Below are 21,024 nucleotides of genomic sequence, written 5' to 3'. Positions count from 1 at the left end.
TTCTCTCAACAGGATCCTTTATTCTCTCTTTCTCCCTTGTCCTCTAATATGCAGTTGCAACGAAAGAATGTCAAGTCATTAGGGAAGATGGCATTGCTAAATTCATGCACTTCATGCAGGAGACATGGGTTCGATTCCTGACCAACGCCCCTCATGTGCAGCTACCACTTGTCTATCAGTGGAGGCTTGAGTGTTGCTATGATGCTGCCCAGGTTTCAGCCAAGCTTCCAAACTAAGGTAGACTAGGAAGAAAGGCGTGGTGATCTACTTCCAAAAATCAGCCAATGAAAGCACAACAGTCTAATCCATAACCAACCATGGGGATGATATTGGACTGGGCAGTGTTTCTTTCCTTTGTGCATAGGGTCACCATGAGTTGGGGCCAACTTGATGATAGCTAACAACAATAACCAAAAAGTCACCAAGTAGAAGCAACCCCAGCCCCAGAATGACTGCGTGAAGCAGAGCCTCTCTGCCAGCACACATCGGACTATGAAAAGAGCAAGAAATGAACTTTTACGCGTAAGCTCTAAAATGTGGGGAAGTTGGCTACAGCGGTTGATCCGTGGTAACACACACATTAAGATCAACTTAAGAGTAGGTTTTCTATAACCCAAAGGCCCTATAATATTCCTTTGGGCTCAGGCAATTTGCGGGAATTTTACTGATCTTATTTGTGCTCTACCTTCTGGTAATGGTATTAAACTTTAAATTTCGTTAGGGAGCAACTCCCTCAATACTGGATTCCTATGTTAATCAATACAAAGGAAGAGAAAAAGAGATGGTGAGGTCATTTTACTCAGTTTCTTCTGGGGCACTGAGAATTTTCATTAACATTTCTTCAATGCAATAGGAAAGCAATATGCCACGGCTCTTTCTGTTTGCCCAACTTTAAAGTCATTCATGGTGGAAGCACATGGAAAAATGTGGCATTTTAGAACAGATAGGATCTTAGGAATTCTTTACTCTAGTCCATTCATTTTAGAATTGAAGAAATTTCTGACCTGGAATTATGAGTGGAACTAATGGTTACTGGCAGAACCAAGAATTGAACTCCGTCCTCCTTACTTCTATCCTCGTGTTATTTCCATGGAAACATTCCACCCTCCCACATATGTCTAATGTTCTATGGCATGGTTTATGTTAGAAAACCATAAAACAAAACAAGCAAACAAACAAACAAGCAAAAAAAAAACCAAGTTGCCTTTGAGTTGATTCTCACTCATGGCCACCGCATGCATTTCAGAGTATAACTGTGCTCCACAGGGATTTTGACAGCTGTGATCTTTCAGAAGTAGATTGCCAGGACTTTCTTCCAAGACACCTCTGGGTGAATTCAAACTGTCAACCTTTTTGGTTAGTGGCTGAGCACTTACCTTTTGTACCCACCCAGGGACTCCTTATGTTAGGAAAAAAAAAAAAAAAAAAAGAGGGCTAATGATTGTGGTCTTTGTCAGTGTCCCTCACACCCTGTCCTAGAGTAATTGTCAGTACTCAAAATCAAGTTTAAAAGAAGAGCAAAATGCTTTGGAGTTAGATTGTGGCTAGCTTAATTAAGAGTATGGATTTGGGGTGAGAAAATGGCTCTTGAAAACCACATGATAGGACATCGGTTGCTTGTTTAAACACCACCAGAATAATAGTTAGTGTCCAGATTAGCACCATTACCTTCTCCATAGAGCGTGAGCAATGAAGCGAAGCAGGAGGACTTTGCTGTAATACACATAAAAGTGCTTTGAAGAGCTCAAGAACGATTCTGACGGTAGCAGTTGCAGCGGTCATCACAGCAGTATACACAGTGGGCACTCAGGAGATGTTGACTGAAGCTCTCCTTCTGCCTTCAGGCTGCACAACGCCGAAAACATTCCAGACAGATGGGATCCCGTCTCTGTTTAAAGGTGGTCTCTAAGGAAGGTAATTCCCAGCCTTTCTGTAACCGGTTTAAGCCTTAACTGCTCTTGTTCTCTTTAAGTTTCCTTTTAAATTCCCCTGGATACACGTTTCCAGAGCTACCATCCTGAGAGCAAAAGCTAAGTCTTCAGGTTTGTGTTGAGGCTGAGCTGACATTGCCAATCTGCAACGATGGGAAAGAGTGCGGGCCCCGAGGAGTCAGCCAGGGCAAGGCCCAGAGTGTGTTCAGAATTTTTTTTTATATCTGAATATATTTTAGTACCAATCTTTGTTGTTGTGGCTTAAATGGACAGGAATGACATTGAAAGTGATTTATTTCAAGTCACTTGAAAAAATGTATATGTATACACACAGATCTTCTCAAGGAGCAACTGATCTTTCTTAAACAGTCAGTTCATCATAGAAGAAGCATCTCACAAATTTATCCAACAGCCATATTCCCAATGGACGCATTCTCTCTGAGGTTGGCCATCTGTTTCAATTATCCCTTCATTGTTTCTGGTTTAAAAGCATGACAGGTTTATAGCCACTATGAAAAATTCCTGGAATATATTTCTTTTCGTCTAGGGAAGGAGGAAGCCTTCAACGTGGGAACTTTTATGTCAGGGTATGGGTGAGGTTGGCAAAAGAGACCGGACTGGTACGTTTGGATCTCTATCATATTATATAAAACATAGTGAGTGATACTTGTCACAGGTCAGCCACATTCACATGAAGTCAGAGTGGGTGATTTTCAAAGTGCTGTGGTAATTTATGGGTGTTGCAGAAAGGAGCCTCCTGCTCCCTGATTTCCAGGCCCCCACACTACTCACCATACTATCAGGCTTTTTAACTTTAGAGTTATATTCCATTCTGTAGAAGAATTCCCATTAAAATTCTCATATTAAAGTGCAAATGCCCTGAGGACGAGTGATATGTATTTGTCTCAGTCACCTAGTGCTGCTATAAGAGAAATACCACGAATGGATGGCTTTAAGAAAGAAGAATTTATTCTCCCATAGACTAGTAGGTTACAAGTCCAAATTCAGGGCATCGGCTCCAAGGGAAGGCTTTCTGTCTCTGTCGGTTCTGGAGGAAGGTTGTTGTCCTTAATCTTCCCCTGGCAGAGGAGCTTCTCAGGCACAGGGACCCCATGTCCAAAGGACACGCTCAGCTCCTGGGCTGCTTTCTTGGTGGTATGAGGTCCTCAACTTTCTGCTTACTTCCCTTTCCTTTTATCTCTTGAGAGATAAAAGGTGGTGAAGGCCACACCCCAGGGAAACACCCTTTACCTTGGATCAGGGAGGTGACCTAAGTAAGGGTGGTGTTACAATCTCACCCTAATCCTCTCAACATAAAATTACAATCACAAGATGGAGGATATACACACAATACTGGGAATCATGGCCTAACCAAGTTGATACATGCATATTTTGAGGGACATAATTCAATCTATGACAATACTGTTATTTTCTATCCCTATCACCAGAAAAGAAATTTGTTGGGAGAAGAGAGGCCTTGACAGGTTAGGTTGGTGGGGCAAAGCCAGGTGTGGATTAAAGGTACATTTTTTTCAACTTTATAGTTTAGTCTGCAGATGGTTCCATCCTACTAAGGAACTAAAGTTGTTCCTTTGAGAAGTTGCAGAATATATTACCATCAATCCTAGACTCTTAATTTTTAAAAGATTAAGGCAAAGACACCCATTCCTGTTGATCTTGTCTGAATTATGGCCCATTTAAAATCAACGGTGGTGGGATATTAAAAAAAAAAAAAATCTGTCTAACTTTCCCCTCTCCTGTTATTAAAATGAGGTGACAAAGCTTGGTTAGGGAGATAGGACATTGTTTTTAAAATAAAAAAGTTTATACGGTGTCCTCTTACTTAGTGTTTAACAATCCCACTAAGAGGCCTGCAGAACTTACTACCAAACTATAGGGAGAGCCTGTCACTTGGGAAAACATGTACTCTTCACTGTTAACATTGGTGTTTGCGTCAGGAAGAGTTATTAGAGATCAAAGGACAAGAGGAAGTAAAGCTCCCTAACCCAATCATTCTGCAGAAGATTTAATTAGAAGACATAGATGATCACAATAATAATAAAGCTCATTTCTTCATAGCAGATATTTCTAACACCAAATACCAAACCCAACCAAATCCAAGTGGATTTTGACTCATAGTGACCCTACGGAGAGCAGAGAGCCAAATTAGTTGTTCCTCGTGGTGAGAAGTAAAGAGGGTTGACCCTTACCTGGTTAATGAAATTAGTATACCCAGTACCAGTACAGGATACACAATTGAAAACATCAGGAAAAATGGCAGAAAAAATTTGTCGTCCTTGTTTTTTAAAGTGGAATAGATGACGATTTTGTGCCCAAATTCCCACATAGGTATAACCGACTGACCAAACGGTAGCTGGCCTCTAAAGAGGTCATGTGGTCTCTGATCTTCACAGTTGCCACCATATCCTATTGCTTCCTCAATGAGACAAGCCTTCCTTGGTTCTGATAACCGTTTGTCCTCTGAAAGCACCTGGGTTTGTGCTCCCTGCCTGATTCTGAAGATCAGACTGGATAATCCTTTCAAAGCACAATAATAATAATACAAACCAACCAACCAAACAAACCAAATCTACTTTGGCTCTTTAATTATCTGGCTTGGCTGCGACTAAAGTTTCTGCTTGTTGAACTGGCCCAGTGGTCTAATACGGCTCACAATTCCTCTCCTTTGGAGTGTTTACCACTAATTACCAAGAGCTCACTTGAGAAGCGCAGACTGCCACCAAACCAGAACCTGTCTATAGAGAAAGAAATGGCAGAAGGCATTTCTGTATGGAAGGGGCAGTTACAGACATGCAAGAAGATCTGGCTCTATGGGTTGGTATGTCCACAGGCAATAATATCCCTAGGGAGGGCAGTGTTACAGGACCAAAGAATAGGATTACTCCGAGGCTTTAGGTAGTTATTGTTGATTGACTCTAACATATTGCCTGTGCACAGTGTAATTACAGTTTAATCTTTATCCTTTTTCTTTTGACAGACATAATTTTGCTTTTCCATCTATGGACAGGGAGCTCTAGTCCTCTAACCGTTGTCATCTACATGCAGAATTCATTTTCTTATCACTTAAGGCAGAAAAACTATACGTGATTTTATAAGTGTTGAAGAAAAATGTGAAGAGAAGGGGTCATTAGGAAGATATTCTTTATATTTGTTTGGGCTAAAATAATAAATTCTACATACAGTTAATCTGTATAGTGGTAGAACTTGAAGGAAACACTGGTTGGCCATTCATTAGGTTCAATATCTGGGACTCTTCAATTCAGACTGTGCGTCTGACCTGTAAGGGCATTTCCTGTATTTACTGGTCCTCTAAAGATGCCGCAGAGTCTTTCAGGATGTGGAGTAGAGAGCTCTGAGCCCATTCCCTCTCATGCTCTCTAATCAACATTGCTCGTCTCAAACCAAACCACCTGACGTCAGGTCGGTTTCGATTCATGGTGACCCCATGTGTGTTAGAGTAGAATGTGCTCCATAGGTTTTCAATAGCTGATTTTTTGGAAGTAGGCTGCCAGGCCTTTCTTTCAAGATGACTCTGGATAATGCAGTGGTTAAAGCAATCGACTGTTAGCCAGAAGGTTGGCGGTTCGATGCTACCAGTGGGTCTGTGAAAGACAGATGTGGCAGTCAGCTTCTGTAGAGATTTATAGCCTTGGAAACCTATGGGTTCACTATGAGTTGGAATCACCTCCACGGCAGTGGGTTTGGTTTTTTTTCTGGGAGGCCTTGAACCTCCAACCCTTCTGTCAGCAGCCAAGCATGTTAACCTTTGCACCACCCAGGGACTCCGTCGCAGCTAATGTCTCGCCCCTTACCAATAGGTGTTCCCACTCCATAACCTTTGGAGTCAATGAGTCCTCCGATCTGAGTGAGGTTGCAGTTTCTCTGGGTCACATACTCAATGCTGGTGGACTCCATCAGTAGCGCGTAGTCAGTGGTGAGCACTCGCTGGATCCCCTCATCGCTGTTCTTTACCAGAACTGTCTGCTGCCTGCTGCTCATAAAAGCCCACATCTTCTCGTAGGTGGATATCTTCGATTTCTGCAGGAAAGAAAGCACAACCACGGGCAGAAGAGTACTGAAGAAAAAAAAAAGTCCTAACATGATTGAAAATCCCAGTGGTTCAAAGAGTGTAGGGAAGATTCTCTCTCCCCAGGTGGGGAACCTAGACTGAGTATCCTGGAGCCTCCTTTGTAGCTGAGAAGAGTCCCCATGAAAGCACTTGGGGGCAGCTGTTGAGAAAAAGGAGACTTTGCCCAGTTGATATAAGATCGGCTTAAGGTCCTTTTGTCGATTTCAGTTAGGGAAGAAAGATCATTGGGAACAGTAGCAGCTACTTACCTAATGAACTGTGGCCACTTAAGAACAAGGCATTGTGGTCCACGGGGCCGAGGGATGGAGAGCTCACTCCAGATTCTATTCATTTACTCCATTTGCCTTCAACCACTCAACTTCTACAGGCATCGTTTTATTGTTTCCTGGCATGCTTGTGCATTTCGAGACCTGATTCAACATTCCTTTGCCGGGGGCAGCCTCGGGCTAAATCACTTGTTATCAAAAACCGAGTCTTACAGGACAGCGTGGAACTGCCCCATGGGGTTTCCAAGGTTGTAAATCTTTACGGAAACAGACTGCCACATCTCAAGGAGAGGCTGGAGGGCTCGAACACCCAATCTTTCGGTTAACAGCCAAGCACTTAACCACTGCACCACGAGGGCTCCTTGCTTACTCTGCTTTATTTGTAAAAGAACCGCCATTCATTTTCATCTTTTCTAGGGATGAAACTAGAATGTAAGCACTCTTTTCAAATTACAATTCACATCAGAAAACACTTCATCCTGTACTTACATGCCTTTTTACATATATTCAATTTTTAGTGACAATCATATTTTAGATAATGAGGACAGCAACATTTATTTCGAAGTGTTCTGTGATTTTGTCTTTTCCCTTTTTCTTAAGCCTTTTGACAGATTCAACAATAAACCAGGTATATTTATTCAATATGTATTACGTATGTGCCTATAAAACAAAAAAAAACCCCAAACCCAATGCCATCGAGTCGATTCCAACTCATAGCGACCCTACAGGACAGAGTAAAACTGCCCCGTAGAGTTTCCAAGGAGTGCCTGGCGGACTTGAACTGCCGACCTCTTGGTTAGCAGCTGTAGCACTTAACCACTATGCCAGCAGGGTTTCCATGTGCCTGTACATACTAGCTATTTCCTTATTATCTTACTTTCTTTGTTAAAACATACTGCCTAACTTTTCCTATTGCTGAGATATGAATCTTCCATTCCTTTGAAGAATGATCTATGATGAGACATTTTCCATTTTACTTTGTAGCTTCCATATTGTTCCCCAATTTTTTTTTTCTGAATTTGTCTTCATTTGCATTAATGCCCCCTCTTCATTTATTTCAAAGATGACAGAGATAACGGGAATCGCTGATCTTTCTAAGCCATCCCAATGCTCACATAGGTATGTGGAGACCACATGCATTGGGTAGCTTCCTTTGCAAGCCCAGGGTCTATAATCTCAGGGGAGCGGAGAAGCTTAAAACATGATGTGGGCCATAAGCAATCAATGGCGTACATGTGGAGTCAACTCTAGCACGGTCATTCATGCTCAAGTGCTCCTGGAGGGCTCACTCAACTCCTTGGTCTATTTAAGGCCTGGGTTAATGCCGTGGGCTTTATGAGTTCGGGAGAACAGGTGGCTTTATTTTGGATTGTTTGGCGTTTGAGGAGCCCCCTGAGGAGGGTCTTGTGAGGCAAACAACAATTCAATAAACCGGACCCTACAGATACTGGTATTTTGTGAGACCCATTCTGTCGTGATTAGGCCCCTGTGAGTTACCCTCAACCCTGGGATGGCTGCAAACTGGAGCTCACGTCTCCCGGAAGAGGCACAGCTTGGGGTTCAGGGTCAATACCTCATTGCTGTGTGATTTCAGCCTTGGAGAATCCGGTGATGTGAAATTTATAATAAAGAGCTGCTGGTGCAAGTGCGAAGGTCAGCCTGTCTTCCGGCAGAAAACCCACAGCTGGGAAAACTGAACCTCCATTGGGAGGCTTCTTTCTCAAAGGAAAACAACTTTCCCAGAGTTATGGAATGTTAAAGATGTCAGAGGCTTTTGAGATCACCTTATTCAAGCTGCCACTTTCACAGAGAAAGAGATTTTGGTCCAGAAATTTTGGAGACTTCATGATAGCCACAAGCTAGTTAGTATCTGAGCAAATATTGGACCCCAGGACCCCCGACATCAGTGCTTCACTGTACCACGCTGGCTTCAGGGAGGGGGGTATTCATAGTGCCATGACTCTTCTGAGAATGATTTGAATCTTATTGGAGCTACTTGTGAAAATAGAGCTTATATTCATGGATGCATATTATTCCCTGAGGTAGTTTGCTATTTGGTCTCATGCTTTTAATATGAAATAGGAGGCAATCCCCATTATAATGAATTCCACAGAACATCTTTTTTTTTTTTTTTTTAACCATAGTAAAATCTTACTAGAATGAATGTTGTAAATAATCAGAAAACTAAATTTTCAGTCAATGGGAGTTGAAGACAAAACAAAGTAGATGGTCAAGTTCACCCGTGATAAACTGACTTAGGGTTAAACCTGTTGCCATTGAGTCGATTCCGACTCATAGTGACCCTATAGGACAGAGTAGAACTGCCCCATAGGGTTTCTAAGGAGCACCTGGTCTATTCAAACTGCTGACCTTTTGGTTAGCAGCCTGAGTTTTTAACCACTGTGCCACCAGGGTTCTGACTTAGGGTTAGGAGTCCTTTAAAGCATCCAGGGAATTGTAGGACACAGAAAAGGTAAGGGTCCCTGGGTGATGCAAACTGTTAGTACACTCAGCTGCTAACCAAAAGGCTGGAGGTTCAGGTTCACCAGAGTCACCTCAGAAGAAAGGCCTGATGACCTACTTCTGAAAATCCAGCCATTGAAATCCCTGTGGAGCACAGTTCTACTCTGACATGGTTGCCATGAATCCAGAATCAACTCGGCAACTGATTTGTGTCAAAACCTACGCAGCTGTTATTGAGCGCCTATCAGGTATGCTTCTCAAAGTATCTGCAGTGAAAGGGTGTTTATCTTTTTCAATCCATAGCAGACCTATCGGTACTCCTATTGCACATGACTGGTATGCAATTGGTGCCACATGGACCCATCACATGAGTGCTCAGCGGTACTTAAAGTGGTCTAAACCCAATGGGAAGAGTCAACTGATCATGTGCTTGATGGCCACCACAATATTTAATAGATATAAGATTTCTCACTGCTCACTCTCAATTCTCTCCTTATCTCATGACAGTTTGGTAGCAAACAGTTCCCTAAGCCAGCACATTCTACACACCACATTTCCAGTAGGATTGCACTTTGGAGCCAGAGGTCAGGGATTTAAATCCAATCACATCACTACCTCCTTCTTGGGGTACAAGAAGGTTGTCCTTTGCCTGAGGAAGCTTAGCTGGTATGGACCCCTTTGAAATACTGAGGGTATGACCTCCTCTCTGCAAGAAAATCCTCACTTGCTAGGGAAATGTTGTGATTGAATTGTGTCCCTCAAAAAGGTAAGAAAAGTCCTGTCCCCCAGTGTGGAGTAGTAGAATTCTTGCCTTCCATATAGGAGACCTGGCTTCCATCCTTTTGTCACTGGAGGCTTGAGTGGTGCTCTGTTGCTGAACAAATTTCAGGGCAATTGGGATGAAAAGCCTAGTGACCTACTTTGGAAAATCAGCCAATGAAAACCCTGTGGATCACAGTGATTCTATTGGTAACTGATTGTGGGGATGGCGCTGGCCTGGGTAACATTTTGTTATGTTGTAGTAGTCTTGAGTCAGGGTCAATCTGAGGGCAGATAACAACAACCTCCAATACCTGAGAATGTGACCTCATTTGAAAACAGGGTCTTTGAAGATGTTATCAGTTACTTTAATGTGAGGTTATACAGAAGTAGGATGGGCCCTAATCCCACCTGAGCTCTGTCCTCAGAAAAGAGAAGAGCCACAAAGAAAAGATGGCCAGGTGAAGATTTAGCTACAAGCTAAGGAGTGCCCTAGGGACTTCAGAGAGAACACGGCTCTGCTGACGCGCCGAATTTGGATTTCTCGTCTCTAGAGCTGTAAACGACCGGATAGCTGTACTTTATTATGGTAGTGCTAGGAACCTAATATAGGGACTTGGCCAAATTGAAGATGTAGGAACCATTCAAAGCTCCTTTTATCCTCTGCTATTCTCAGACTTGCATTGGGAAAATCTGCTGCAAAAGACCTCCTTAAAGTGTTCAAGAGCAAAGATGTCACTTTAAGGGCTAAGTTGTGCCTGACCCAACCATGGTGTTTTCAATCACCTCATATGCATGGGAAAGCTGGACAACAAATAAGGAAGACCAAATAAGAATTGACACCTTCGAATTGTGGCGTTGGCGAAGAATATTGAATATCCATGGGCTGCCAGAAGAATGAACAAGTACATATTGGAAGAAGTACAGCCAGAACACTCCTTAGAAGCAAGGATGGAGAGACTTCGTCTTACCTACTTTGGACACATTATCAGGAGGGATCAGTCCCTGGAGAAGGATGTCATGCTTGGTGTAGGGGGCCATCAAAAAAGAGGAAGACCCTTGACCAAATGGATTGACACGGTGGCTACAACATTGGACTCAAACATAATGATTGTGAGGATGGTGCAGGACCGGGCAGTGGTTTGTTCTGTTGTACATAGGGCCATCATGAGTTGGAACCAACTGAATGTCACCTAACAACATTCTTAGTCCCTAGGTGGCAGAAATGATTTGCACTCGACTACTAACGTAAAGGTTGGCAGTTTGAACTCATCCAGCAGAGCTTCAGAAGAAAGGCCTGGCCATCTGCTTCTGTAAAGATTACAGCCAAGAAAATCTTATGGGGCGGTTCTACTTTGTAACACATGGTGTCGCTATGAGTCTGAATCAACTGGGCAGCAGTGAGTTTGGGTTTGTTTGTTTGTTTTCTGTTTTGTTTATTTTCTTTTTAGCCGAATAACGGGAAACAATGGGACAGAGAGGCATCCTTCTGCTTCCATTTAAAGTTCTTTTTCATCATTTGAAAGATGGAGCACCTTGTATCCCACCTGTAGAATTACAGGCTATTTGAGATGCCTAGAGTTCACAAGGAGACCCAAAATGTGGCTGTCATGGATGAATTGTGCCCCCCAAAATTATGGGTTAGGCCATGATTCCCAGTATTGTGTGGTTGTCCTCCATTTTTTTGTTGTAATTTTCCTATGTGTTGTAAATCCTATCACTGTGATGTTAATGAGATGGACTAGTCGCAGTTATGTTGATGAGATGTACAAGATTAGATAGTGTCTTAAGCCAATCTCTTTTTAGATATAAAGGAGGGAAGCAAGCAGAGAGGGAGGGACCTCATGCCACCAAGAGAGCAATGACAGGAGCAGAGCCCGTCCTTTGGACCTGAGGTTCTCGCTCAGAAAAGCTCCTAGACCAAGGGAAGCCTGATGACAAGGACCGTCCTCCAGAGCTGACAGAGATACCCTTCCCCTGGAGCCGATATCTTGAATTTGGGCTTGTAGCCTACTAGACTGTGAGACAATACGCTTTGTTGAAGCCACCCACTTGTGGCATTTCTGTTATAGTAGCAGTAGATGACTGAGACAGTGGCTAAGGAATAACCTTTTTTTTTTTTAACTGTTAGAAATATCTGTAGATGGCTCAAGTACCTTAGAATATAGTGAGCTTTTCACCACTGGAAACCTAAAAAGAGAGCTTCATGTTGAAAGAGTTTTAAGAATCCCTCAACCCCCAGTGCCCACTCACGAGACTAGCCCCTTCATGTTACATACGCAGACTCTGAGGTGGGGGCGTGAGTGAAGTGGCACACTGAAGGTCACATTGGGTTAGCGAGAGAACCAGGACAGAATTCAGGTCTCTTTTCCTCTGTCCTGTGCTCTGTCCACTGCCACTCTGTGCTCAGTAATGTTTATTTTTGTGTTCCGTCTAGAAAGACTATTCTGGTAGCCCTTCAATCAAATTTATCCCTTTTCAATAGATTTTCCACTTTGAAAGACACAAATCTTTAAAATTCTTAAAAAAAAAAAAAGGATGATAAAATAGGGTGATACTTCATAGAAAATTGTCACAAATTCTGAAAGGCCAAGCCAATTGTTTGAATGACAGTCTGGGTGTGTTTGTACTTTCAAGTGCACAATAGTCTCAGCTTGCTAAATCACTCTTAAATATATACTTTTCAAAATGGAAACTGTGATTGCCTCTTCTTTTACTGTGTACGGAAAAGGTTAATTAGAGTGTCTGTAGGGTTCAGAACTTCTTTAGCAAAAGTTGCTTAAACTACAAGAGCCTCATTTATTAAACCTGAAATCACCTCGGCTTTTTTTTTTTTTTTTTAATCCTGGAGAGCCATCAGGTTTAGATAAAATTCATTCTGTCTATTTAAATTTGATCATGTGGCTATTCTGATGGCGATGAAACATTGCTGGCAAAGAAAAGAACAAGCGTTTTTCGTCTCAAATCTGTTATAAAGGAGTGTTACAGTATCACCATTTGATGACCATCAGTTATTTCTCTCTTCTTTCCCTATAATGCATGCAAGCTAAACACTCCCTGGGGGATAATTTACAATGTGGACATAGTTAAAATGTACTTATTGAAAATAGTAATAACAGGCAGCGCAGGCAGTGGCTGTAGGTGCCAGGCACTGTTCTGAGCACTTTGCATAGATTCATTTATTTAATATTGAGAACCATCACCTGAAAAAAGTCTCATTATTTCTCTTTTACAGATGAGGAAAGGGGCACCTGGAGAGAATTTCCACACGAAGAAGTGAGGAACCTAGGATCTGACCCTGGCAATCTGGGTTTAGGTTGTGGTCTTAACTAATAAGGAACCCTGGTGGTGCAGTGGTTAAGTGCTTGGCTGCTAACCGGAAGGTGGGTGGTTCGAACCCACTAACCACTCTGCAGGAGAAAGACGTGGCAGTCAGCTTCCGTAAAGATTACCGTCTTGGAAACCCTATGGGGCAGCTCTACTCTGTCCTATAGGGTTGCTATGAATCTGAATTGACTCAATGGCAATGAGTTTACTTAACCAACAAGGAATCAACCATACATATTTGTTTCAATCCACAGAACATCATATTCATAGTCTGGCTAATAATTCAACAGAATTGACAGATTTTCTAAAGGAATTATTGAAACACGTAGCTATGGCCGGCTCTTTCAGCTGTAATCAGGGTTGTTCTAACTCTTGTATACATTACATAATGTATGAAAACGACATGAATTTTGGGCAGCTTACGTTTGCTTAGACAAAAATTTAGACAGTGTTTTAGGAAGTACAACAACAAGGGGAGCCCGACAAAAAATATAGATATGTTTTTTTTTTTCTTTCCCCTTTCCTTTAACAGTGTTTTGCCTTCCATACAGTTCCATTGTTTTCAGCTGCAAGGTTTCTCTTATAAGATATAAAGTGTGCATATATTCAGGGGTATAATATGATCTTGTTCCACCCTGGGTGGCTCAAATGGTTAAGTGCTCAGCTACTAACCAAAAAGGCTGGCGGTTCAAATCCACCTAGAGGTACCTCAGAAGAAAGGCCTGGTCATCAGCTTTCAAAAGGTCACAGCTTTAAAAACCTTATGGAGCACAGGGTTGGAATGACTCAATGAGTCATGAGTTGGAATCGACTCAATGGCAACTGATTTGTTTTTCTTTTTCTTTTTTTGGTAATATGGTCTTAAGACTGATAGAACCTCTGCTGTACAGATATATCCCCTATTGTTTTATTTTTATTGTGATAAGAATTATTTATCACAATACTCTTTCAAGCAGGTTATAAGGACTCTACAGTGAAGGTGGGAGCCCTGGTGGCATAGTGGTTAAGTTTTACAGCTGCTAACCAAAAGGCTGGCAGTTCAAATCCACCAGGTACTCTTTGGAAACCCTATAGGGTCGCTATGAGTTGGAATTAACTTGATGGCAACAGGGTTTTTTTTTTTTTATAGTGAAGATGTATAATGTTATTATTCACTAGAATCAAGAACTGGGAAATTCTACTTCAAGCCAAAGTATCTGAAGATTTTATATACAGGTCCATGTTTATATATTTATATTTTCGTACAGAACTCTGCACACATACACACACATTAAGGGTAAATCATTGCTATCTGACCTTTGTTACTTAACAAAAGTCATTTTATAAATATTTTAAATATATACACAGTGAACAAAAGAAATACCAAAAGCAATTACATTTTAAAATCTCTGGTACTTTTCCTTTAGGAAAACCTTTACTTAAGAAAAACCTGAAGAATCATCCAGAGACATGGAAAACAGCTATGCAGAAATCCAAACTTGTAAAATAGATCCATTAGAGGTATTCGTTGCCTTAAAAACAACCATTTCTTTGACAAGTGATTCAATATATCAATTTATCAAATAACATATTCTTGTGGTGTTTTAAAAAAATATGATTTCATTTACCAATACTTTGAAGGCAGTTTATCAGAAGGAAAGGTCTACAGAAGAGTGAGGGGCCTCTGTCCTTCGAGTGTGTATAATATGATCAGTGCCTTGATTGAGAGAAAGGGCACTTGCAGAATCACAAGGTTTTAAAAATTCATGCTTTCCCTTTTAACAAATTCCCTCAGTGGGACTCAAGCACCTTTACTAAAACATTTTTCATGTTTTTTCTCCTGTCTAGAGTTGAAGATGGGTCCATTACAGGCAATATCCCAGGCTTTGAAAAAGGCCAGATTAAACTGACCTCATGGACTTCTTCCGAAACAAATACATTTTTAAGCTACAGGGACTTAACATTTCTGACGCTGCTGGTAAAATTCACTGGATCTTTCAAACATGAGCCAATAGTTCTGATGTGAAGAACTACCTTCCTATGCAGATAAGCTGTCTTTCCTCTTCTGCTTCCTTAAATGATTATTTCTGTCTGAAACCTGTCTCTCCACAATAGCTCATTGCCTCAGTTCCACTGATGCAGTGCTCAGTAACTTTCTAGAAATGTCTCTCTGGAGGATGCCAGCACATAACCACTCCCTGGAAGGAGATTGTAAAGGTTAGAGAGGCCCCTGTTCCCACAGAGGGTCCAAAGTTCCTGGACCATGAAAACCAGAAATGACAAGTCTCTTATGACTTTTTTTTCCTTCTAGGTCTACTTTAACCAAGGCATTTTAGACTGAATCATGACCCAGTCTATCTAATCCTCTGGCTTGGATCTGGGAGGATAGGAATTTGCTATAAGGCAAGCTTCTACTAAGCAGCATTTCTTACAGGAGTATTTCCTAACCCAACCGGCTCACAAGGAATTATTCTGATGTCCACACCACTTCTTGTCTACACAGCAGGTGATACCTAACCATGTGTTGCATTATATTTAGGAAATCTCCGTGCATGTTTCTTCTCTAGTGCTATTTTCAGATCTTCACGCCTTACACAAGATGGTATGCCTTTTCTTGCCCTGTCTCCTACAGTGTCAACTTCAGTCATGACCGTATTGTAGGTTCTGGAGAAAATACAAATAGAGCTGAATAAAACTGAACTGCTTAATTTTGCTCAGCACCTGAATTCTAAGGGCAGCCTTACTATCTGTTGCTAACCTATCATCCGGGAAGTGATTCTTCTGTGAGCATGATGTAGTTGTTCAAGAGAGGCTTTTGAAGTTGTTCAGGGTCTCTGCCTGGCCTGCCCTCAGGAAGATTTGAGATCTCGGGCAACCGGCACTCCCTCTGGACTCTTCTGTCCATTACCAGAAGGCACACATGCCAGAGGTCACTGATGACAAGGAAGCTGAGCAAAGACCATGTGAGAGTTCTTAACCCCAGAGGGATTGACAAAGTGTCTTAGTTAACCACTGCTGCTGTAACAGAAATGCCACAAGTGGGTAACTTTAAAGCACAGAAATGTATTTTCTCATGGTTCTGGAATCTAAAAGCCCAAATCAGAGCCTTGACCATGTTGAGTCTTTCTGTGGGCCTCTCTCCTAGTTTCTGGCACTCCCTGGGGTTACTCTGCTTATTGGCAAGTACTTGGCATGGCATCTGTCATCCCTCTGTGTATGTCTCTATGTTTATTCTGTTCTTTTTTATAACTCAGAAGTGATTAGGTTTGGGACCCACTCTTCTGTAGTATGACCTCATTCCAAAAGTAATTAATAGAAACACAACAGGGAGGGAAAAACACAATTTTTGTATGCTTCCTATTTTCTGTAAGATAGAAAAACAAAACAAAACATTATCTCAATGCCCCTTTCATGACATGAAAAGTTGTAACTGGAGGCATTGGTGTCAGTTTTCTTTGTACAAAAGAGGGAGATGGGTCGCATAAGCCCTGGGGAAGCCATCAGTTGTGACAGCGGAGCTTGGCCATGAACTGACCAGTATTCGTTTGTACCTCCCAAGATGATGGCTGGGAGCCCCTGGGTGATGCAAACATTTAACACACTAGGCTGCTAACTGAAAAAGTTGGAGGTTCAAGTCTACCCAGAGGCACCTTGAAAGAAAGGCTTGGCAATCTGCTTCTGAAAAATCTGGCCGCTCAAAGCCCTGTGGGGCACAGTTCTACTCTGACACACATGAGGTTGTCATGAGTCTGAGTTGACTCCAGGACAACCGGTTTTTGTGATGGTGCTGGGGGTCTAAGGAAAGGCAGAGAAAATCTTTATTGTTCAGACTTCGGAAACAATTGGGAGGACCCAATAATTTACCAGCAGAGAGCTGAGAAACCAATCTAGTTAATGCCAGACGACTAATTAGTATTATCCTGAGTAGAAAATAAAAGGGTGTTTGTTGAAAAACCCTTTTAAATGAAGTCTCTTGAAGGTCTGAATTATTAATACACTGACTTATAAAAAGTATTCATTGATTACTTAAAGGCTTGACAAAGAGAAGATCCTCTGACATTCAGAGAATTTTCTAAAACAACTTCTCTGAGAGTCCTTAAACTGTTAATAAAATACTATGCCTCTTTAACCTTGTTCTGCTAATTGGCCTCATAGTGCCCGACACCCTTTGACCAGATAGGCTATTATATTCTCCTCGGTGCTTAAGACTTCAAGACTTGGACTGTTGATGACCCAGAGAAAATGTAATCTTTTATAAGTGTCACCAGCTAAGTGACCTTGGCCACAAAACCTAGAGTGGGTTCTTTTCTTTATGGACATCAGCTGGAATCTCAGTGTGTCCATCTAACGCTTCGTGAAAATATGTGGAAAAGCACTTGGGATTTAATCCTGTGTCTCTTGTGTAGGAGTCCTGGTGGTGCAGTGGTTAAGAGCCCAGCTGCTAACCAAAAGGTCAGCAGTTCAAATCCACCAGCAACTCCTTAGAAACCCTATGGAGCAGTTCTACTCTGACCTGTAGGGTTACTATGAGTCGGAATCGACTCCATGGCAATAGGTTTGGTTTTCTTGGTTTCTCTTGAGCAAAGAAAATCCTTGATAAATCTGATTATTCCAAATACAAATGACTCAGTGAGGGAATGCTGCTACAGCCTCCCTGTCTCAGATTTATACAGCCTTGACCCAGCACTTGCTCGCCTATCGGTTAATTAATAAATATCAGTTAATTCCCTCAGCTTTATTGGAATCTAGAGGGTGGATACCTCACCAGAATGGAGCCTCACTTGAGCTGTTAAAAAAACTAAATTTTTAATCTTTTTTTTTTCATGTTGAGAATTGAATATCCCAAATCTCAAATCTAAGGCATCATACTGTCTGCAAGAATAGCAACGTCTAGGAGAAAAAGTCAATGGATTTTGACTGAAATTTTAGTGAGCACCTTCTAGCCACATTTTTCAGAAGAGACAACAAACACTAAAAGAATCTCTCGCCTGTGAAAGATTAGTCTGTTTTGTTTGGTCGTGGATTTTGGTGATTTCTACAGTTCTTTTGACAGTTCGATTCTGCCAGCTGCTCCTTGGAAACCCTACAGGGCAGTTCTGCTCTGTCCTAGAGGGTTGCTATCGGTCAGAATCAACTCAGTGGCAATGGGTACCTAACTATGGAGTCCCTGGGTGGTGCAAATGGCTAGTGTGCTCAGCTGCTAACTGAAAGGTTGGCAGTTTGAGTCCACCCAGAGGTAGGTGACTTGGAAGAAAGGCTTGGCAGTCTATTTCTGAAAAATCAGCCACTGAAAACCCTATGGAGCACAGTTCTACCCTGACACATGTGGGTCGCCATGAGTCAGAATCAACTGGACAGCAACTGTTTACTGGTTTCTTTACTACCACTGCCTATTCTTTAGCTGTAAAACAATTGAAAGCTAATTTGTGCAAATAAAAATAAAGGCATGGAGTTGTACCATTTCGGTGCCCTCAAAGGGATATATATATATTCCCCACCCCCCCCCACCAGGAACAGAAAGCACTTTAAGTTACACTGTGTGTGATGAGAAAATATTCCTTATTAGAGTGATTGTGTGGAGATGGGACCTCTGAGCAAACAGCTTATGTCCCAGCAACTGACCAGAATGCGTTAGATTAGAATAGGAAAATGGAGCTTTACTTATCATTCAACAGCCCGAGAGAAGGTACTGCCTTTAATTGAGAGTGAGAGACAGAAAGAGATCAACCCCCAGTGGGCGGCAGAGGTGAAATGTTAATACATAGTCAGGTCAGAGATGGAGTCCTTGTGATTGTCCCCGTGTCACTCAGGAACTAGGGTGAAACTACCTTGAGAGCTAAAAGTCTGGAATGTTTTTTTTCCCCTTGTGGAATAATCCAGCTTAAGAACTCTGAGTGCGTGTCCCTCTGAAGCTTTGTGACAGCTTGCCTCCCTCAACAGGAAAACGAAATCGGATTTATTCCTTGTTCTCTTTTTGCAAACAAATTCCTTCTTGATAAATAACGTTGCCAGGGCACATGCTCACTCCTAAAAGGAGGAACTTGGCAACACTGTCTCTCCCTGTGTGGATCTTTACCTATTCATCCACCTCTGTGTCTATGTGTCTGTCTGTCTGTCTCTCTCTGAAAGAATTCATTAATGTATTCATTCATTTATTCATCACATACTTTCTGAGTGTCTACTGTGTGCCGGGCACTGTTTTAGGTTCTGGGGGTGTCATGGCAAACAAAACAAAGTCCCTGTCCTCCAGGATCTTTCCTTCTAGAACTCTCTGGAGTTTGACTGGGCTCTGGCTATTCTACTCACTAGCTGTGTGACTTTGGGGCAAGCTACTTAACCTCTCTGTGCCTCATTTTTCTCAACATATGATGGGAATGGTATTACTACTTACCTCAACTGGCCTTTGAAAGGGTAAGATGAGATATTATGGTGTGTAGCTTGGGGTTAACGCTCAGTGTGTGCGCCATTTTCATTGTCGTTCTGAGCTGCTTACTGCCTCATCATTTGTCTGGTGAGCTCTTGTGTGCCTTGTTTCTGCCCCAGGGAGCAAGCAAGGGCCTTCCTTGAAGACGTCCCAGGGCAGGAGCTGTGAGAGCAGCTCACGCTTGTTCTGTGGGCTTACACTGCCCATTCCCACCTCGGCTGCAGTCACACCACAGCGCTCTGCCAGGAAAATCGGGGGCCTGCACTCTCTACATTCAAAGAGGTGTGTGAGCAAAAGCAAATTGAATGAGTTGAAGGGACACTTTGTAAGTACATAGATCATCTGTACGGTGGCAAAGTCAGGACTATCGCTGTTTCAAAGGGCAGTCAATCTCCTCTACTCCTTCTGTAACTGGACATCTAGAAGACAGTAGAACCTCTCCCGCCTCTGTTCGCCCATGTCCCGGTACTTTAAAACTCTTCAATATCAGTGGAAGAGGTAAATCATTTCAGGTAATTTTTTTTCTGACAGACCAAATTCTCCTTGGCAGTGTCCCTCTGTCCTGTGTGCTTTGCAGGTGACTTTGCTGGTTCCTCACAAGAAGCGGGATGAATCCCTGGCTTGGGGAACCTCTGCCTTTTCATACTATTGATTTTAGGAAATGTTTTCAGAAGTTTGGGAACGCATACATTTAATTGTCATTTATCCTAAACACATTACTTGTCCAGGGAAAAAAAAACAGTTACCACACTTTTTACATGCCTTGACATATTTCTTAATCTAATGTATTTCTTATGTGAAAAGAATATTTAACACAGGAGAAGAGCAAGTCCTATGTTTTATATCACTTTTTTAGTTTACTCCTAAATCAAAGTAAGGCTTTTTTTTTTTTTAATCTTTGTCACGTTTTCATTATTAAGCAAAATCTCCTGCATAGACAATGTCTATTTTGGTGAACCAGTGTCATACAAAGAAGTGTTTGCTCTTTTTCACTCTTACTTTTTGGTTTCTTTTTTTTTTTGTACTTTAGACGAAGGTGTACAGAACCAACTAGCTTCTCATTAAACACTTAGTACACATATTGTTTTATGACATTGGTTAACAACCCCACGACACGTCAATGCTCTCCCTCTTGACCTTGGGCTCCCTATTACCAGCTTTCCTGTCCTCTCCTGCGTTATAGTCCTTGCTCCTAGGTTGGTGTGCCCCTTTAGTCTCATTTTGTTTTATGGGCCTGTCCAATCTTTGGATGAAGGGTGAACCTCAGAAATGACTTCATTACTGAGCTGATAGGGTGTCTGGGGGGCCATACTCTCAGGGTTTCTCCAGGCTGTCAGGCCAGCAAGTCTGGTCTTTTTTTTGAGTTAGAATTTTGTTCTACACTTTTCTCCAGCTCTGTCTGGGACCCTCTATTGTGATCCCTGTCAGAGCAGTCAGTGGGGGTACAACCACTGTCCAACCATCTAGTTTTACTGGACTCAGTATGGTGGAGGCTGTGGTAGATGTGGTCCATTAGTCCCCTGGACTCATCTTTCCCTTCTATCTTTAGATTTCTTCATTCTCCCTTGCCCCTGAAGGGATGAGACCATTGGGGTATCTTAGACGGCTGCTCACAGGCTTTTAAGACCCCAGATGCTACTTACCAAAGTAGAATGTAGAACATTTTCTTTATAAACTATGTTATGCCAGTTGAACTAGATGTTCCCTGAGACCATGGTCCCCAGAGCTCTCGGCCCAGTTATTTGGTCCCTCAGGGAGTTTGGA

At 42.1% G+C, this 21,024-nt stretch overlaps 1 protein-coding gene across 9 annotated transcripts in view; it reads right to left on the bottom strand.

Annotated features, from left to right (window-relative positions):
• GRIK1 (glutamate ionotropic receptor kainate type subunit 1) overlaps positions 1-21,024 on the bottom strand; it is a 473,079-nt gene that overhangs the window by 20,414 nt on the left and 431,641 nt on the right. For 8 of the 9 annotated variants that reach the window (XM_049858058.1, XM_049858060.1, XM_049858059.1 and 5 more), the window contains one exon: positions 5,765-5,990. In XM_049858058.1, coding sequence (XP_049714015.1) covers positions 5,765-5,990 — 226 coding nt within the window. The remainder of the gene's footprint in view (positions 1-5,764; positions 5,991-21,024) is intronic. The other variant, XM_049858064.1, reaches the window with a different exon arrangement.

The sequence above is a fragment of the Elephas maximus genome, chromosome 18, assembly GCF_024166365.1.
Source record: "Elephas maximus indicus isolate mEleMax1 chromosome 18, mEleMax1 primary haplotype, whole genome shotgun sequence".
In the NCBI taxonomy this organism is placed as follows: Eukaryota; Metazoa; Chordata; class Mammalia; order Proboscidea; family Elephantidae; genus Elephas; species Elephas maximus.
Note: the sequence above shows the minus strand (reverse complement) of the source record. Positions and strands in the feature narration are given on the sequence as shown.